This window comes from Salarias fasciatus, chromosome 7, assembly GCF_902148845.1.
Source record: "Salarias fasciatus chromosome 7, fSalaFa1.1, whole genome shotgun sequence".
NCBI lineage: Eukaryota > Metazoa > Chordata > Actinopteri > Blenniiformes > Blenniidae > Salarias > Salarias fasciatus.
This window is the reverse complement of record NC_043751.1, coordinates 21,589,144-21,608,327: the sequence shown is the minus strand read 5'-3', so window position 1 is coordinate 21,608,327 and position 19,184 is coordinate 21,589,144. Positions and strand designations below refer to the sequence as shown.

Genomic DNA, 19,184 nt, shown 5'->3' with positions numbered 1-19,184 from the left:
ATGAGACAACATGGGACTCACCAGTCCAAGATGCATTCGAGCAAAGCAAAGCGAGTGAAGCAAATTGTTGCTTCAGTGCAAGTGAAAATGACATCCGTTACATAAACACCTTGCAAGAAATAAAGCAGATGATGGATGGATGAATATTACAACAGTGCTTACTGTATCTAGTCTGATTGCAAATTTCATGCACAATTAAAAACAAATAGCTATTTTCTTTTGAATATTCATCCTTTAGGTTGTCTTCATGCATTTAGGCTCACAGACCTGAAATGCCTGAATTAACAATATGCATGAAACAGCTTCAGAACACATATCATTCCAAAGAATGTGCACAGATTATTATTATTATTATTATTATTATTAAGGGAGTTGAGCCCTTTTCACATAGCTTCAACACTAATAATCCACTTGTTATTTTTTTTAAGCATTTTAAATTATTTCTGTCGCTGTACCAGGAGGTTTTGATGCATTTGACCCAATGATGTCGTCCCTCTTGAAGCCCCCTCCCTGTGGCAGGCTGGCAGTCTTTATCTTATCTGGCCTGTCGTCTCGCACTCGCGGGGGTTTTATTTGCGTCGCGGCGCGCGCCGTGCTTCCGCCGTGTGTGCGCGTGTTGACGCAGTCAGTCAGCCCGTCTGTAGCTGCTGCTGGCTGCTGCAGGCGTGCTATTTGCGGCAGCGGAGATACCCCCCCTGCGAAATGCCGTTTGCGTGCCCCGCCGTCTTTCCGTCGGGTTTTGTTTTTGCCTTCCGCCGGGGTCCTTTCGCCGTGTTCGTAGCCATGCTCTGCGGTGGATTCAGCGGGCTGTCCTAGCTGCCTGAGCCGCTCCAGCAGCGGTGGGTCCGGTGCAGTGCACAGCCGGGGATGAGGCCTAGTTGTTAAAGCTCCCCACCACCCCTCCATCGCGATGGCTGATGATCAACAACAACCTGGTCAGAAGCCTGCCTCGGGATTAGGCTCTCTTCCAGCGCTGGTGCCAGGACTCCAGGGGCCCGAGGCGAACGCGTTACAGTTCAAAATAAAGAATTCCATTTGGTAAGGATGGGAGCGGTGCTGCTCGGACAGCCACACTGTCCTTCTCGCTAGCTGTAGCCTCGTAATTAGCGTCTGTGGCTGTGGGGAGGCAGGGAGGCAGTGCGAGCTGCACAAAAGCGCCTGGAAAATAACACGAGTTGCCGCCGTGCTAACCGCGGATATCTTGACCGAGAGGCGACCGCGGCGCGGCGAGCCACGCTGCCCGCCTCCCGCTTGTGCATTAATAACACGGAGCCGCCGGGTTACCTGCAGCAAAAGGGGGCTGTGATCATTAGCATGGAGCCATAGGAGGCCATGTTATAATAGATGCTGCTGATGCTCTGTGTGACAGGTGTCAAAGCAGACTGCTCCACAGACTCAGCCTCGCTCCCCTTCTAATGCCTCCAAACAGCTCTGCATCATGATAACACCATCTCTGCAAACACATCCTCAGGACCAGCCTCATCCCATGCATGCTTTTTACTAATTATGCAGCTTAATGCGTGTTAGGACACTCTGCACACAGGCTTTTGCATGCTTTATTCCTGCAATTTAAATTAAGATTTGTACGTACGGACAGTGAGGACTTTACAGGTTTTAATTTCAATGATAAATATGTGATGTGCCCAAGCATTCAGACTCCTTGGTCTGCATCCTTTGATGCACCTGCTTTTATTATCTCTGAGATATCTTCAGGGCTGTGTCTGGGATTCTCATCCATTAAACCTTTAAAAGATACTCATCAGAACACTTGGAAGGGAATATTTTCAGTCCTGAGGTGTGACTAGAGATTTCAAGATCTAAAATGCTTGTGATCTAAAAAAAATACTGTTTTTTTTTTTTAGCTGATTCCTGTAAAAGATCCCCCTGGGATTAATAAAGTGTTTATGTTCTATTGTACCATACTGTATTGGACATATATTTCAAAATCTGTACTACTTTTTTGTTTCCAACCGTATTTCTTTTTTAATCTTTCTTTTATGACTTCGAGTTAAATGCTCAGGTGCACTAACTGGAAGTCACATTTGATCAAAGGCAAAAGGACCAAATGTGATAAATACTTGATATTTATATTCAGTCACATCATCTGTGATTGCTAAACATAATTTTGAAGTTACCAAACGTGGTAACCTGCAGTAAAAAGGGTTAACCAGGAAATGATAAATACATATATCCAGAGACACAAATACTATTCTCAGGAGTGTTTTTTTGCTATGTCATTAAAAAACAAACAAACATGTAATTAGAATTGTGCATGAAGGCTGAATCCAGTTTACTGAAAATGTTTTGGGATTTAGATATGTGGAGATGGTGTTTGCTTGTTGAGCACTATTAACTTGGGAATTATAGTTTTAAAAGATGAAATGTCTCACATTCCTAATTTAGAAATAAGCGTTTTCTTGATTATTTTTTGTTTAATTGGTTGAGCCTAAATGAAACGGTAAATGTGGGTTCCAGTTAATCTGAACTCATCCTAGAAGCGGTCAGCCACCCCGCCCCAGTAGCTGAACCAGAAAAGATTTGTCCTTGTTGACATGCAGCGGAGACAACATCCTGATGTATTGTTGATTCTGAAGATCCACTGAATTAGAGATGAAAAATGGTGATGAAATTTGAATAAAATAGAGATGCATTTCCATTTTTAGCAAAGAATGTTCTCCTGCCACCTTCAAGCATTTTTTTTTTTTAGTTTTTTGGACAAGAAATCGAATGAAAGCCCACAGGTCAGCCGAGGGGAGACCTGCTGAGGGTTTTACAGGAAGAGAGATGTAGTACGTGAAAAGAACATGCCAGGTGGATCAGAGAGATTTACAGATGATGAAGAGCTTTATAGAAACATCCAAAAATACAAACACGCTTTTATATTTTTGATTTTGTGATTTTTTTTTTCTTTGCCTTCTTTTGTATTAAAAACCACAGTGTGGCCTGTTGTCTGCTCCTGCAGCCCAGTGAATGCAGTCAGTGACTCGGTGTATTTTCCAACTTGCCAAAGTCATGACATATTTTCTACCCTATTGTAATTTCTTATTGTTGTGCTTCAATATACATTTTTAAAATAAATGCACAGGGCCAAATTGAACTTCATAAAACAGTCATTCTGCAACTAATGTGACATATTGTCTTTTATAACTTGCATAGAAAGTAGAAATACCTGCCGAAATATGAAGGATATGCTGATATCGACCTCTGGTTCACTCGTATTTCTGTTTTTCTCTCTTGTCATTGTAGCAAATCTGTACAATCAAAAGTGGACAGCATATTGGTGAGTATCCTCTGTCACTGTTTTTGCTTTACTTTGCTTCTGCATGTTGCAACAATTTTCTACATCCTGTTTGTCAAAATCCAAAATAAACATGTCAGGCAGACCTGCAGCTGTCGTCTCCAGATATTTGTGGATATTTTGCGGAAGTTGAGGGGGGAAATGTCATAATGTGCTTGAAAATAACCTTCCGTCAGGTTTCATTAAAAAAAAATAGGTCAGGTAGGTTTGCAGTGACATTGCTGACAAACAAACAACCCCGAAATAACGTCACTTCCTTGCGATGTGACATTCATGCCGGCGACCTCAGGAAGTGGGTTAGAGTTCCCTCAATGTACAGATGACTCAGCTAAAACCCAGCAGTTTCGTTACTTTGCAGATATAACGATAATTTAATTCAGAGACCATAAAATTGTAAATGCACGTGCGTACATGACAAATACTTAAATGAGAGGGATTCTTCCTTATTTAATGTTAAACAAATGTAAATTCTTGTGCCATTTCTCAGTAATATAACAGTCGAATCACAGCTTTTATTGGTTCTGGTCTATTTATCTATTTATGCGCATTTTGTTTTTGGATTTATCTGAAGTGTCTCACACTCTCACCGCTGTATTCAGCGGCAGAGCAGTGTCAGCGACATCAAAGCGCGGCGATAAAGCTTTGTCTATTTTTTGTCATCAATAAAACACACGGCTGGAGGCTGCATTTTAATTTCAACGAGTCTGTCTGGCGCTGGGCGGCTTTAAAGTCTCTTTCTGTCCTGATAACGTGTCCAGTGTTTGACACTTCTAAAGCCCTCGCGCCGACAGCACATCAAACGGGGCCAAATCTGGTTTATATGGAAATGTATATTCTGAGGGATTGAGATCAATCTCCTCCTGCTGTTTAGCAACATTATATACATATTATCTGCACATTAATTGGCAATATATTTAAAATTGTATCACTAGTGTGGTATGCTCAGTTGATACAGATACTGTCTTATCTTATTATATAAATACCTCAATGCATATTACGGTATATATATATAAAAAAATCTAAGTTTGCCTCCAAGAAAGGCTGCAAACCCCCCCTTCTCTCTCATATCTGTGTTATTAGAGTGAAGCCAATCACTTGTGACCACGCCCACTCCAATCTGGAGTCTAGAAAGAGCCTTAATCTGAGTTTCTTTGTCACGTGGAAATCAAAGTTTGACGTCTCAAAGCAGGTGAAGCCTTTTGCACGCCGTCGTCACCCCGAGGGGGTCGCCGACCCTATTTTGGGAACAACCTCCGAAACGTAACGGCGGGGCTAACGCCAAAGAATGTGCTTATGGTGTAAATACTGAAAGGGAAAGTTGACATATCGGACTGTTTTCAGAGGAAACAGTCCTCCGTGACCCAAAACAAAGCGCAGTGAGTGTAGATGAGGAGTAAAACGAATATTTAGTAGTGACGGTTGAAATCTCATTGGAGGGAACAAAACGCAGCCTTGAGGACTGTAGTTTTGTAAATTAATCAAAAAATGAGTTTTTCTTTTTTGCTAATATTGAAAGTAAATTCCTTTTAAAAAATTAAATGCACAGTAGCAATGTTGGGGAAAAAAAAGTGTAAAGAAAGTTGCAGCCGCAGTGTTAGCAGAGAGCGGGGAAACCACTCAGTGCTTCGTGGCTGTGGTGTGTAGTAAATAGTGTTTTCATTCACTGCTTATTGGCTGACGGCTCCCACTGCATTCGTTTAAGTACGGGTTCCCTTGGCAACAAAGAGGCGCGCAGAAAAAAAAGACGAGGTAAGATGAATCCGGGCGAATCAGCCCACTGAAAAGCGGCGAAGGTGGGATCAGCTGTGAGACGGCCACATGCAACTGTCACTCCCGCGTCTCCGTCTCCAAACCGCTGCCAAACGCAGAAACACACACACTCTCAAAGGAGTGTAAATCTGTGGTGATTTTCTCCGTTTTCTGTTTTTATTTAAATAAAAAAGCAATCGGACAGAATCTTATCGATGCAGCATTCTGAAATTTGGAAATACTGTAGTTTGATTTTCATGAATAAAAAGCAAAAATTATAACAACTGAAACAAAATTACTTGATTTCTGTCCCTCGAGTCTGAACTATGCTTGAATAAAATGCTGCAAAATGTAAGCGTTCCATTAGATATGTTTTCCATTATAGCATATCGTCACCTTGACTGCCTTTGATATTTCAGTTTAAATAATTTGGACTCTTTTCTCTCTTTGCTTTGCTTGTTTCTCTTCCAGCAAGATGTTGAGAAGTTTACAGACATCGAAAAACTCTACCTCTACCTTAAGTTGCCTTCTGGTCCCAGCAGTGGCAATGATAAAAGGTAAGGGACACACACGCTTCTTCACGCCAGGTTTCAGACTTGCTCTTTGGCCTTCTCTCTCTTGTGTGTGTGTGTGTGTGTGGGTGTGTGGGTGTGTGTGTATGTGTGTCACGCACAAACGCACACATGCTTTGTGTTGTCTCTCGTTAAATTATCGACTCTTGTTTCATTGACGACACAGACTCAGGTCAGGCCGACAGCCCCTCCAGCTCAATTGAATTCAAGGTTCAGTTTTGCTTTGTGGCGTTTTTTTTTTTCTGAGCGTTGTTGGACACTGCCGAGGTTTCCCTAAAACAAGCCTCTCAGTCATTTGTGTGATCGATTATCTCTATGAAGCAAACCACTGAAATATGTAGACTTTTGCTATACCTAGTTGTCTGTGTTTCATTTGTTTCCCCATATCTATTCATCACCCCAATCCCCAAATTCTGCCCATTTGGACTGAGAATGAGAGGGGGTCCTCCACTCCTGGATTATGGTATTAAAGTTTCTGTATTAACAAGAAAATGATGCGCAACATCTGAGGCCGTTGATTCACCAGATTTATTCTCTTTCCTCTGCGTCCGTTCCAGTGATCAGAGTTCCATGTCGTCAAGCCGTACTCAACAGATGTATGCATTCAACTGGATACGCAATCACCTAGAAGAGCACCCAGAGACGTCCCTCCCAAAGCAAGAGGTGTATGATGAATACAAGTGAGTGTGTGTGTGTGTGTGTGTGTGTGTCGCCTCAGCTGTGGGGTCAGGGAACTCGCCGGAGGGGCAGAAGACGCGCGATCCATCGATGAACCCTGTTAAGTTGCGATATAACGCTGACCCTCTTCTCCCGCAGGAGCTATTGTGACAATCTCGGCTACAATCCACTGAGTGCTGCAGACTTTGGGAAGATCATGAAGAATGTCTTTCCGAACATGAAGGCACGCCGGCTGGGCATGAGAGGCAAATCCAAATATCCTTACAAAAACGCCGGTGTGGTGCTTCAGCCTGGGCGCTTTTTTTGTGTCAAACAGATCCCACAACAGGGCAGTCACAAAATGAACACTTTGTCTATGTAAATACGATGTAAATATTTCCAGGTCTATCCATAGATCTCGGTAAAAACGCATCAATTTGTTCCACTAAAAGCTCCACGCTGAACTCGGTGCTTTATGATCTTTGAAAAACTTTAAGTCTGCATTATTTCTTTTGGTATTTTTCAGTGCAAAAGCAGAGAGAACCATTAGCCCGGGTCTGAACGGCTGATTGCTTTTAGAGTGTGCCTGTTTCTGGCAGATTTTCTGAGCAGATAAACACTCCTCCTGAAGCAAAGACAAGCACAGAATAGATGAGGAACACAACATGACTTAGCCTGAGCCAGCATAATGCCAGCTTCGGCGGTGTCGTAACCATAATTATCGTGTTTTGGAAACCTTGACTCCTTTGCACATACTGTTATAGTGGATTGAGGAAGAAAGCTTTCGTTCACATGCCATCCTTACCCAACCTGGATCTGCAGAAATCCGGCGATGGGGTGAGTTACGCCGCGGAGCCTCAAGTCACAAAGACTCTTTAAGTTGCCTGATGCTCATCTGCTCGCTGCTCTGCTCTGACAGTGTGAGCTGATGGAGCCGACGGGCCAGTCTCCCAGCGCCGAGGACGAGATGAGGTCTGCTGCGTGTGGACTGGTGTGCGAGTGGGCTCAGAAGGTTCTGAGTCGCCAGTTCGACAACGTGGAGGACCTGGCTCGCTTCCTCCTCAATAGCCACTACATCGGTACGAAGTCCATGGCTGCTCTCACTGTTATGACCGGAACGCCCACAGGTAAAGCCCTCCTCTGATCCATGACGTGCTTACTTTGTGTGTATTCTTGAAGCTCATCCAGCTTAAGAGTTTATTTGTTTTTAGTATATCTTCAGTTGGAATACATAAATCACATTTGCTGTTACTGGCTAATATGACTAGCATTCGTGATGCAGTTTTGTGAACTATTATTTACATCAGCACAAAATTTCCTCTTAATATTCATTACCTTATTTCATGGTCATTCAACAGATACTGAAGTTTATCCAATAGAAAATTGTGTAAGAGAGTTCTGCAAATAAGCTCACAGCTTCTGCTGATCACTGTCATGCTTGCATCAGAGTTGCAGGTGATCAGAATTAACTAAAGAAGAAATTCAGGTTGCGGCTGTCAGTGAGCAACAATGGTCCCTTTTCTCCAAACAGCAACTGCATTGTCCAACACAGCTGCTGATAAAAAAGACAAGCTTAAACAGATATTACAGTATGTCTGTATTAAGGATTGTTTTTAATGCCTCTTAACCCAAAAATGATTGTGCTTCACAAAACACAAAGATAATACGTCCCTTCACATGAGACACAAAGACCTCGAAGGGAAGATTTGAAAGACAGAAGAACTTTTTGTTGGATTTGTAAAGAGAAATTGTTCCCTGTGTTCTTGTTCCCTTTGCAGTTATTTTAACTAAAAACAGATTTATTATGCTCTCTGTTGTTGCAGAGGTTTGCATTGATTGCTAAGTTATGGACGCTTGTTCTGACAAAGCGCTCCACCCTTTCAGTCACATTCACCTGTTCATCCACACACTCACATAAATAGTGACTGATGCCACACATGGCGCCTGACCACGTTTGAAAGCAGGTTGGGGTCTGGCTTCAGGACACCTGAACATCCATTACCAGTTGAACCCCAGATGCCCACAATCCTTCATCATAATCAATCAAATAATCATTTAATCATTTTGGAATCTTTTTTTTTTTTTTTGTTTGTTTGTTTTTTTCTTACTCAGGAATGAAAACGCCAACCCCGGCCTCAGCGTTCGTGCCCACAGCTGAGGCAAACTCATTCCAGCCCCAGGTGAAGACCCTGCCCTCGCCCTCTGTTGACGCAAAGCAGCAACTGCAACGCAAGATCCAGAAGAAGCAGCAGGAGCAGAAGCTCCACTCGCCCCTGCCCAGTGAGACCCAGGTCAAGCGAACAGAGGCCAGCACCCCTGGGCCCACCATCCCCTGTGGTAGCCCCGCTCTGCTCTCCCCTCAGCCCACCATAGGCATAGTAGTAGCAGCTGTTCCCAGCCCAGTCACGGTGAGAAGCAGAATTTTTATTTCTAATCATATGTGGGTATGTTTGTAATAGCTGTGCCTAAATCTGCTTGTTTGTATGTTTTCCTGACAGGTACAGAGAAGCAGACAGTTGATGACTTCGCCGAGTCCCGTAGGGACAACAGAAGGGAAAGTGTTGCCTGTGAACTTCCAAGTGGTCACTCAGTCTCTTAAGCAGTCCCCCAAAACTCCCCAGAACATCTCAGCTAGTCCCGTAGGTGACCGGCTGGCACGGCACGGTACACGGTACGCCCAAATCCTGCCCAAGCCCTCTGCCACTAGTGCCATCACGCTGCGCTCACCGCCGACCCTGCTCATCACCAACAGCCCTATAAAAACTGTGATGCCCACTCCTCACGTCAGCTCGGTCAACGTGGTGAAGATGACGGCCATCGCTCTGGCTCCGAGCAGCACCAGTAACAGCAGCAGCACAACTGTGCGACCGGCTTCGGCCGGCGTGACGACCATAGCTGCCTCGGACGATTCCCAGCAGTCGCACGGCGCCAGTTTAGTCGCGCCTCCGTCTCCTGCAGTCAGAGCCTGTGCCCCAGCTTCAACTCCAACCTCATCCGCTGACACCAAAGCGGTGTCCGAAGCTGGAAGTGACTCGTCCGGCACGGAGAAAACTGCTGTCGGAGCCAAAGAGGAGAGGGTGGCAAAGTTCAGGGCTGCCAGTGAGCCAAGCTTCCTGGTAAAATGCTCACCAGTACCTGACAAAGGGTTAAGGATAAAGAATGACCCCACCTCCCCCCACCCTTCTGTAGCTGGGAACCAGGACAGCAATAACAGTAACTGCCATGACAGTACTTTGTACTTGACTGTTGATAATCAGAACTCCAACGGCAGCATGTCATCGAATGGCTCGTCTGCTGTTACCCCGACGTCGAAAGATCCCTGCATTGATGCCAAGAGCCCCAGGAAACGCACTGGTGGGGAGTCTCACGTGATCCCTGTGAAAAGGGTGTTTATCTCCCAGCAGCCACTGGCTGTAATTGACAATCCCAAACCTGGAGTCAGTGCTGCAGTGAAAAGGATCCCCCGCCCAGGAACCCCTGCCAGACCAGAGAGTGCCCCCTGCAAAGTGACTGTGAAACACACCTCGATGGCACCCACGCAGATCCTTGCGCTCTCCGATGCACCCATCACACACACCGAGGGCACCCAGACTGTTGTCAAACCCCAGGACTTGGTGTTGAAACACGAAGACCATTCTCTCAGCCCTGACACCAGCACAGGGGCAGCTGGAAACACCCCGAGCGATCAGGCGTTGCTGCAGCAGATCACCGGAGACCCCCGTGCCATACCAGCCAACTCAGGACCACACGAAGCCTCTGTGATGAGTGACTTAAAGAGCACAATATGGGAGGAGGGACAGCTCGATGAGCTTCGGAAGCAGGCGTTTGTCCAGCAGATACCAGCAGAACACAAACAAGCCCCTCCTGACCAGCTCACCATAACCATAGGTCAAAGCTCTGAGGCCTCGGGCCAGCTCACCCTCACACAGGAGATGGTTGATTTTGCAGGTTCTCAGCCAAACATGGACTATTTTCCCTTCAACGATGACGACATGACCCAGGACAGCATCGTGGAGGAGCTGGTGCAAATGGAGGAGCAAATGAAGCTGAAGGGTCTGTTTGGTAACTGTGTGGACGTGTCCATTCAAGGTCAGTCGGCGGGCGGCCAAGGCTCCATCCTGAATGCTCACCAGGCCAGTACGACCTTCTACCACTCTGCTCACAGCAGCACCACTCCTGTCCAAACTCCTACGCCAACACCGACACCGACTCCGACACCCACCCCCACCTCTGAAATGACTCTGACGCATAACCTGACGAGGGAAAGTCCCTGTTCCCGCATGGCCCCCATCACCCCTGTGGACGGAGCCATGGGTCGCCACACCCCCATCAGCACACCGCTCTCCAACTGCAGCAGCAGCGTCCCTCCAAGTCCAGTGGAGTGCAGGAACCCTTTCGCTTTCACTCCCATCAATTCGAGCATTACAGGCTATCACGACGCTAGCATCGTCTCCAGCAGCCCCGTGAAGCCCATGCAGAGGCCCATGGCGACGCACCCCGACAAGGCCAAACTGGAGTGGATCAACAACCGCTACAACAACAACTCTACGGGCCCTTTATCCAACCACAGCATTGGCATTCTGCCGAGCTACCAAGACCTGGTAGACGATCAGTTTAGAAAGCCACACGCGTTTGCCATTCCTGGCCAGTCATTTCAGGCTCAGTCAAGGCCAGATGCAGCTCACTTTGGCCGTGTCACCCCCATTTCCCCGGTACAGCACCAGCCGCCGCAACAACAACAACAACAACAGCAGCAGCAGCAACAGCAGCAGCAACTGGCGACGGGTGTGACTACTCCTACCAAACAGGAGAGCTTTGCAGTGCCTGCTCCTTTAGACAACAAGGCTTCAACCTCAAACACATCCAGTACTTTCCGTTGTCGTAGTGTTAGCCCCGCAGTGCGCCAGAGGAACTTCAGCGGCAACACCGGCCCTCCGACCACCACCACAAGCACCACCACCACCACCCGAGCCGTGGTCTCGCCCTTTAACTCCCCGATCACCTCCGAGGTGCTGAGCATCCTCTCCAACAGCCAGTCCGTCACGGCTGTCCACAGCATGGTGCAGCGCAGCCAGTCTGTCCCCCTGAACATCATGATGCAGAGCGAGATGCTGCCTGTGCAGGGCCCCAGCAACACCGCCAAAATCACCAACGTGCTCCTCAGCAAGATGGAAGCCGACGGGGACGATTCGGTCCGCGGTCTCGGCATAAACAACCTCCCCTCCAACTACACGGCCCGTATGAACCTCACGCAGATCCTGGAGACCACTCCAGGCTTTGCCGGGGGGTCCGCTCACCAGACTCCGCTGCCCGTGAGCTCTAGCCCCGCTGCCTTTGAGCTCCAGCAGCACGGCTACCTCGCCACCGGCAGCGAAGAACAAGGGAGCTTCTCTACCGCGGACAGCCAAGCACAAGCAGGCCCTGGCGAGCAAGACCAGCAGCAGCAGCTGCAGGAGAGCCCTGTGCAGACACAACCGCAGCTCCTCCTCCAGAGCACACAGCAGCAGGAGGCGGAGGACGAGCAGCAGCAGCTGGACTTCAACAACACCGTCAAGGACTTGTTGGGGGACGACGGCCTCAACCCCAGCTCCCAGTTGGTGGGTCAGGTAGCTTCGGAGCTGAACGCCGTGGCGTCCGACTTCTCGAACGACATCCGATTAACCTCAGACCTATCCAGTAGCATCACTGACCTTAACACATTGGACACCAACCTGCTGTTTGATCCAAATCAGCAGCAGGAACAATATGAAGACTCAACACTGGAAGAGCTGAAGAACGACCCGCTTTTTCAGCAGATATGCAGTGATACTGTGAACTCTGGTTTCGACTGGCTAGAAAGCAAAGACCAGCCTACTACAGTGGAGATGCTGGGCTGATGTTAACTTTTATTCTGTAAGACTTCTGTTCTCTGTTGTTTGGTTTGGTGCATATGTAGTATATCCGTTTTTAAACTAGAGTTCGTTGGGATTTGTCTGGACTTTGCCACTTGTTTTTGTTAAAAGTGCCAGACTTACCAGGAAATCTCTCCTACTGATGTTCAACGACTTCCCCTCCCGTTTCATTTGTCACCCCACAGTTTCAGTATTCGAACCACTTTTTCCTCCCTCAACTGAAATTCGAGAGCTTAAGCATTTCAAGTGGAAAGTTAGGAGCGCTCGGTGGCCATACGCACTGACATGGCAATTTTGTGTGCTATGAGAGGAAAGAACAGCGCAACTTACAATAATGCAATATTTGTGTTTAGAGTTAGGAACAACTAAGGAACGTGGTATGGGTAGGAAATTTGGCACAAAAGACTTCACCAAAAAACGTACACTCTTGTATACTTAAGTTAAAGTTCAACCAAATGGAGAGGGTGTCGGTATTGTAGTATATGCACATATTAGTTGTAGGACGTTTGCCTGCCATATCTGAATATTAAAACGGGCGGCATCTTGAGCTGCCAGGTGCTGAATTTATGACATAATCTTTATACTTTATCATATACCAAATCAGTGGGAAACTGATTCACATCTGAGCATTGTCCAAGAATGAAACTTTCTTAAAGCCTATAGTTCTTGTACTGTTTAATATCTTATAAAGGGAGTAGATAAATCAGTAGGGAGAAGATGGAGCGGGGGAGATCAGGCCACTTTGTGGACTTATATACAAGGAAAGGAATCAACAACTGGCTGCCTTATTCCCAAAGTCCAAGGCCTTGCACCATCTTCAGAGAGACTGTACATAGTATAATGTTAAGATATCTTTGAAACCATCCAGAGCTTCATCATATCAAGGCAGCTGTTACACTGACATTTTCAGTACTATTTCTTATTCTGTTTTAGTTTTGCAGTGTTATGATGTAGATGCGTATTGTATAGGCTAACGACTACACTGTGTGTGCCCTCATCGTTGATGGATTTAAAGGAATTTCATAAGCTGTCATTTCATGTAAACCATGGCAGACACACACCCTCGGCCCTTGAGGTGATTCTTCTTCTTTTTTTTTTTTTTTGTCTGTCTGGTTTTTTTTTTTTTTTTTTTTTTTTTTTTTTTTTCTTTTTTGGGCATGCTATACTCCCAGCTTGTATAAGGGTATCACTGGTATGGGGAAGGCTTAGTTAACAACGGAGACGAGAAGCAGACGCGTGTTGCGACGTCGTCTCGAGATCAAGCAGCGATTCAATTATGTTCGTTAAGATCCAGCCTTATTTCCATACCAAAGACGATCTGTTTGAAAATCATAAGAGATTATTACAAGTAGAAACACTCCTAGTAAACATTAACAACGGGAAGCAGGCGGCCTCAGAGATATTAAAGGAAGGAAGAAAAAAAAAGTTCTATTGCATTCGGAGAAAACGGATTAAGTTACATAAATCTTATGTATAGTATGTAAATTTGTGAAATGGTCACTGTCCTATGTTTTATAGGTAACCATGGACCTGAAAGCATGTTGAAACCATCACTGCTAGCCCGGTAGGCTATGTGATACAGTAGGATGCTTGCTTAAGTTTTTGGCTATTGTCAATGTTGTACAAGTCATGTTTAAGCTCCATCTGTAAATAGGATAGATACATAGAGATTTGATGTATCAAGACACTATATTATGGCCATTATTCTAGTTAAGTATGTGCCATTGAAAAGAAAAAAAAGCTTAACAGATTCATAGTCAGCAAGATACTGTATGTTGTGTGTTACATTTCTGGCTCAATGTGTCGTAAAAGTAATGCTGTCTGGTCTCGCTTGCTGAGTTTATTTTATTTTTATTTTATTTTTTTTTTTCTATTCAAAGATAATAGGTCTCTGCAGTTGCAGAAGTGATGTGTGCTTTGAGCAGGATCAATAGCATGGTATATTGATACAAAAAAAAAAGTTGTGATACTGTTAGCTGGTTTGCGAACATCTCTGTGACAGACGTTGTGCTCAAAGTCTTTCAGCAGACACTGGAAAAAAAAAAATTTACTCATGTTTCAACAAACTTTGGAGGTTCACGTTATTGCACTAAATTTTTATGACACATGGCTTTGCCACATCTTTATGGACAAATGTAACGACGGATGCCCGCAAAAAGAAAAAGACAAAAAATATTTTTTATGGCAAGATGAGTAAGGAAATGAAACAAATTGTCAGAAAATGACTAATTGTCTTGTAGCAAAATGTGCATTAATCTCAGTGAGATACACATTTCTTACTCATTCTCATACACGAGAATATAAAGCATTGAAGCATCGAGGGGAAAAAGTACAAAAAAAAAAAAATCTTTTGGAACCTACATGCTCAATATGTTGATAAAATGATTGTACGCACGCATGTGTGATGACTTCTGTTGTACTTTGTATTTTTGGTAACCACTGTCTTCTGTGATTTGGGCAGGTTCTGTTAACCAGACTGGCAGTGCTAGTTTCATGAGTTACATTACTTTCATTGTGTGCTGTTTACTAAGTTAATGTTGTTTTGTATGTTTTTTGTTGATTACTTTTTTTTTTCCAGACGATTTTACATATTTTTATTTTGCAATATGCATTTGTGAAGAAATTTTAACATTTTCTTTTCATTTTTACTTTAACAATATGGCACTGATCTATGAATTTGAATGAAGGAAACGCACCTCTTTACGAGTACAGAAGCTCCATCAAGCAGTGACTCTGATTCTTTACCTTTGACTGACCCAGACCTAACTCTGTTTGACTATCTTGTCCATTTCTACCGGTAGAAGAAAAAAAAAAACCCTCCTCTGTGGTGTTGTCTGGTGTTCTGCTTAATGTACAGTAGCTTGTTAATATTGCAAACCCGTTGTTTCTTTTTTCAATGGAAAGTACTCACTGGTGAGATTTTTAAAGTGGTTTTAAAAGCCAATAAACTTTTTTAAAGAATGTCTTTGTGTCTCCAAGTGATGATGATTTTGTATTTTATTGCAGTAAATAAAAAGTGCTTCACGGCCTGAGAAAAACTAACTTGGCAGAACTTTGTACTTATTGTACTTATGAAGTATTGCACTGATTATGAAAGGAATTAGATTTGTTAAAATACAACAACAACACAGGCGGAGGTAGAGTGGCTCGCTTACTCGTACAACTGAACTTTTCCACATTCAGTCACATCACTACCACAAATCGAAGTGTATTTCTGTGGGTTTCATGTGATAAACCAGCATGTTATGCCACATAATTTTAATGAAAAATGATACAAGGTTTTGATTTTTTCAACATACTAATCTTCAGCTGCTCCAAGTCAATATTTTGTAAAACTGGAAATGTTTTGAGGCATGTCTCTACCAGCTTTACACATCTAAAACTGACATTTTTGTCCATTCTTCTTTACAAAATAGCTAAACAGGTTTTTCTCCAAGATAGTATTTGGTTCCATTTTATCTTATCTTATCTTATCTTATCTTATCTTATCGACCGCCATGTCTTGGTAGGTTTCCAGTTGTGTCTTACTCTTTCTAATTTCAGATGATGGATGGCACTGTGCTCCAAGAGATGTTCAACGTTTTGTATTATCTTGTTTGCAACTTTAAAATTCTCCACATCTCTCTCTCTCTCTCTCTGTGACCCGTCTGCTGTGTCCATTAGTCTTCTTGATGCTGTTTGCTCACAAATGTTCTCGAATAAATGTCAGACCTTCACGGAACAGCTGGATTTATACTGATATTATATTACACAACTTCTGAAGGCATTTAGTTATACTGGATCAGAATAAAGAGGCCTGAATACCCCTGTCCAACACACTTTATAGTTTTTGTTTTAAGAAAACAGAATTTTCCTTCCACTTTACAATTATGTGGCACTTTGTGTGCAAGATCTCATAAAATCCCAGTAAAACACATTTATATTTGTGGGTGCAAAGTGACAAAAAAATGTATAAAAGTACAAATTGCAGGAATCCTTTTGCAGAGCACTGTAGCTGGCAATGACAGTGTTTTTGAAAACGTTGAGCATCTGTGTCAAATACAAACACTGCAAGACAAAAGCAAAGATTAGATCCCTGCTTATGATACTATATTGATTTCTTCCTGTTTTGGGACAAATACAAATATTGATGCATATTTGCGTTTGCCAACACCTCACACAATTTTAACATTTTAGCAATTAAGTTCATGCAAATTCTCCGTCCATCCTTCCATCACCCGCCTGAGGTCAGAGGTCATCAGCTCTTCAAATGACCTCTGGGGTCGGTGGGGGGTGGCCTCTCCTGGAGACAAGCCGCAGCCAATCGCAGCGCAGACCACTGCTCCTCTGCTCTGCTTTCCCAGGGCCTCGTGATATTCATAACATGTTAATGACCTTAACCCTGTATTGATTGTGGCCGAACAGGCGGACCTTCAGCCATGTGGAGCCCGGTGGTTACCTCAACCTCCACAACACAACGTTTGGCAACATGAGTCAACAAATTTCACCAGGAATGCACGATTACGCGCTCTGTTTATTTACATGACCAGAACAAGTTCATGTTGCACAGATAAAAAGAGCCAACAAGGCAGAGAACACACTTCTGGTATTAGTTGATCTGCTTCTTTGTGTCATGCTCTCAGCTGAAACTATCACAGAGGATTTTGAGTCCAGGAAAACATTTTATAAGTCCTGTAATTTTGTGTTGTTTACAGAGAGTAAGATGCTTTAAAGCCAACTTGTATAAAGGTTTTTTATGAACAAACTGTCACTGTCTCCCCACATGTAGATAATCTACACCTAGTAGCAAAGATTTCTTTTTTCAGAGGTTTTCAAATTTTTAAAAATAATAAAATTTGAATTTCAGAATAAATATATTAGCAGATGTTATTAACCTGACAGCTGCTTTTGAGCACTGAATTATAACTTTGAGGCTTAAGATGATTAAATCCGTAGTTAGCTCTAATCAATACATGATTAAACTCTGCCCCCCTTATTTGATTGGATATTGAAGTGAGGAGGTGCACATTTGTGGCAGTAATCCCTTAAAATCATTGCACCGGTACTTGGACATGCAACTGAACATAAGAATATGAAATGTTTTTTTTTTGCTTTTAAGCATTTCCTGTTAGAAATGTGATGACTTTATTCACCTGTGCCAGTGAATGGGTGTTTTGCTGATCCGGCATGGCCGATCTCACAGCTGGAGACCATTGTGGCGCGATTGAATGAGGGCTGGGAGACGGGAGGGTCATTGTCAAAAGGCACGGTCGCCAGATCAATACCTGAATTCATTAAGCAGCTGACTTGCAGCCATCAATATCTCTTCATAATTACCAGGTTCGGTGGTAGGAGCAGATGCTGCTGAGTGTGACCTTATTATCTGCTGGAAACTAATAAATCCACATATTCGTCTCTGCAGTTTGAAACATCGCATAAGAAAAATATCACTGAACTGTGGTGCGACACGTGAAAGCCAGTGAGCTGGTTAAAAGCAGTGAATGATGAGGGCTTGCCGTCTAAAGTTTGAAAACAAAATTACAAAATAAAAATCAACAACCTACACGAAAGTTGGAGCTTTATAATTTGCAGCGTGTGTGGGGGTAGTGTGTGTGTGTGTGTGTGTGTGTGTGTGGGGGGGGGGGGGGGGTGTAAGCTATATAAACAACATGGGTCAAAAAACATATGAAGCAACTGACCGTTGTGTGGAGTCATGATCCTGACTGCTGAGTATGTCAGCTGAAAAGAAATAAAGGCAAAACAGCCCAAAGTCAACATTTTTTCCACTTTTAGCAGTTTTTACCTGCGCTGAGGAGCCTGTTCTTTAGTTCTGGTCTGTTTTATGTGGACATGTATACTTGAGACAGGCTTTCTTTATCCACTGCACCTGTAAGCCAAGTTGTTGTGGTTATATCCATCATTAGGGTGATTTTAGCATAGTGAAGTTTGTCAGTCATGTGACAACAAATATGATTTGCATGCACTGGAAAAATAAATCAGACAACTTAGAAATACATGCCGAATAAGTTGTAGCTGCATATGCATCACATGCATTCATTTCTATTTCAGTTACATTTTCTCACTGACCTCATGTGGGTCACCAAGAAATTGTGTTGCCTTAACCATGCCCAGATCTGAGCTGTGACTCACATTTAGCTTTATTGGACAAGTGACTATGTTTGGTAACTTCTTCATTTATTTATGTCTGCAGCTGTAAAAAGTGACAATGCTAAGGTCATCAAAATGCTGATGGGTGTTCAGATTGGATTCTCAAATATAAGAAGTATGAAAAGTGATGACACTTATGTTTCAGTACAGTAACACAAACAACTTTGTTTTTCACACTTTTTTTGTATCTGATATCAACTAAAGTGCACAAAAGTTAGTACAAACAGGCGCCATATATCCCAAGAATTCCCACTTGGGCAATATCTTTGCAAATTACACCCCATTAAGTAGGATATCAGCACTTGTTAATGGGTCATATGTTTAAAAGTCATGTAAAACATTTTACAGATCTTCAGAGGGATAAATAATCTCTATTTAGACACATTTTCAAGAAACAAGACAAAATATGTTTGATTTTGGTAAAGCTTTTGTCCCAAAAAAGCCAACTAAATACATAAAACACTGAGTCAGAGTCAAAACTCCAGAATATGAAAACAACATATGTCTCACAGATCCCATAATGTTAGAAAGATGTTTTCTATCATTCACTCTTCAGCTGGGGCCTTTTAAACATGTTGATCTCCGATTATGTAATCATTTCAATAGGTGTCATAAATACAGTGAATGTAAATAAAGTGCAGGAGTCAGAGTCCCTCCTGGACCCCCGGACCCCCCTCGGGCGCCCGGTCCCCCACGCCGTGCTGCCGTGTGCGCCTGCGTGAGGAGGCGGGGCCGGGGTCCCCGGACACCCCAGCACGGAGCTCTCTGCTCGGCTGCAGGCAGAAGCGACTCCCGGGACCAGCGGACGGCACGCAGGAGACCGGCGGCGCACGGAGCGGGGGGGAAAAAATGACCCAGTATATCGGATAA

The 19,184-nt window shown here is 43.9% G+C and overlaps 1 protein-coding gene across 2 annotated transcripts; it reads left to right on the top strand.

Annotated features, from left to right (window-relative positions):
• The first annotated feature begins 619 nt into the window (after window positions 1–619).
• On the top strand, window positions 620–12,296 carry rfx7b (regulatory factor X7b). 2 transcript variants are annotated; one of them, XM_030096751.1, is made up of 10 exons: window positions 620–1,038; window positions 3,247–3,280; window positions 5,519–5,604; window positions 6,044–6,082; window positions 6,177–6,299; window positions 6,436–6,552; window positions 7,029–7,113; window positions 7,196–7,403; window positions 8,389–8,684; window positions 8,775–12,296. In XM_030096751.1, exons 1-10 carry the CDS (start codon window positions 911–913, stop codon window positions 12,150–12,152), a joined length of 4,494 nt encoding a protein of 1,497 aa, XP_029952611.1. In that variant the 5' UTR covers window positions 620–910; the 3' UTR covers window positions 12,153–12,296. The 2 variants fall into 2 exon arrangements, with proteins under 2 accessions (XP_029952611.1, XP_029952612.1); XM_030096752.1 differs by lacking the exon at window positions 6,044–6,082.
• Window positions 12,297–19,184: the final 6,888 nt, after the last annotated feature.

Excerpts from the sequence above, each read along its gene's own strand:
- rfx7b (XM_030096751.1), top strand. The coding sequence starts at position 911 with ATGGCTGATGATCAACAACAACCTGGTCAGAAGCCTGCCTCGGGATTA. Across the intron at positions 1,039-3,246 it reads AAAATAAAGAATTCCATTTG|CAAATCTGTACAATCAAAAG; the intron begins GTAAGGATGGGA and ends TTGTCATTGTAG. Across the intron at positions 6,553-7,028 it reads GGCATGAGAGGCAAATCCAA|ATACTGTTATAGTGGATTGA; the intron begins ATATCCTTACAA and ends ACTCCTTTGCAC.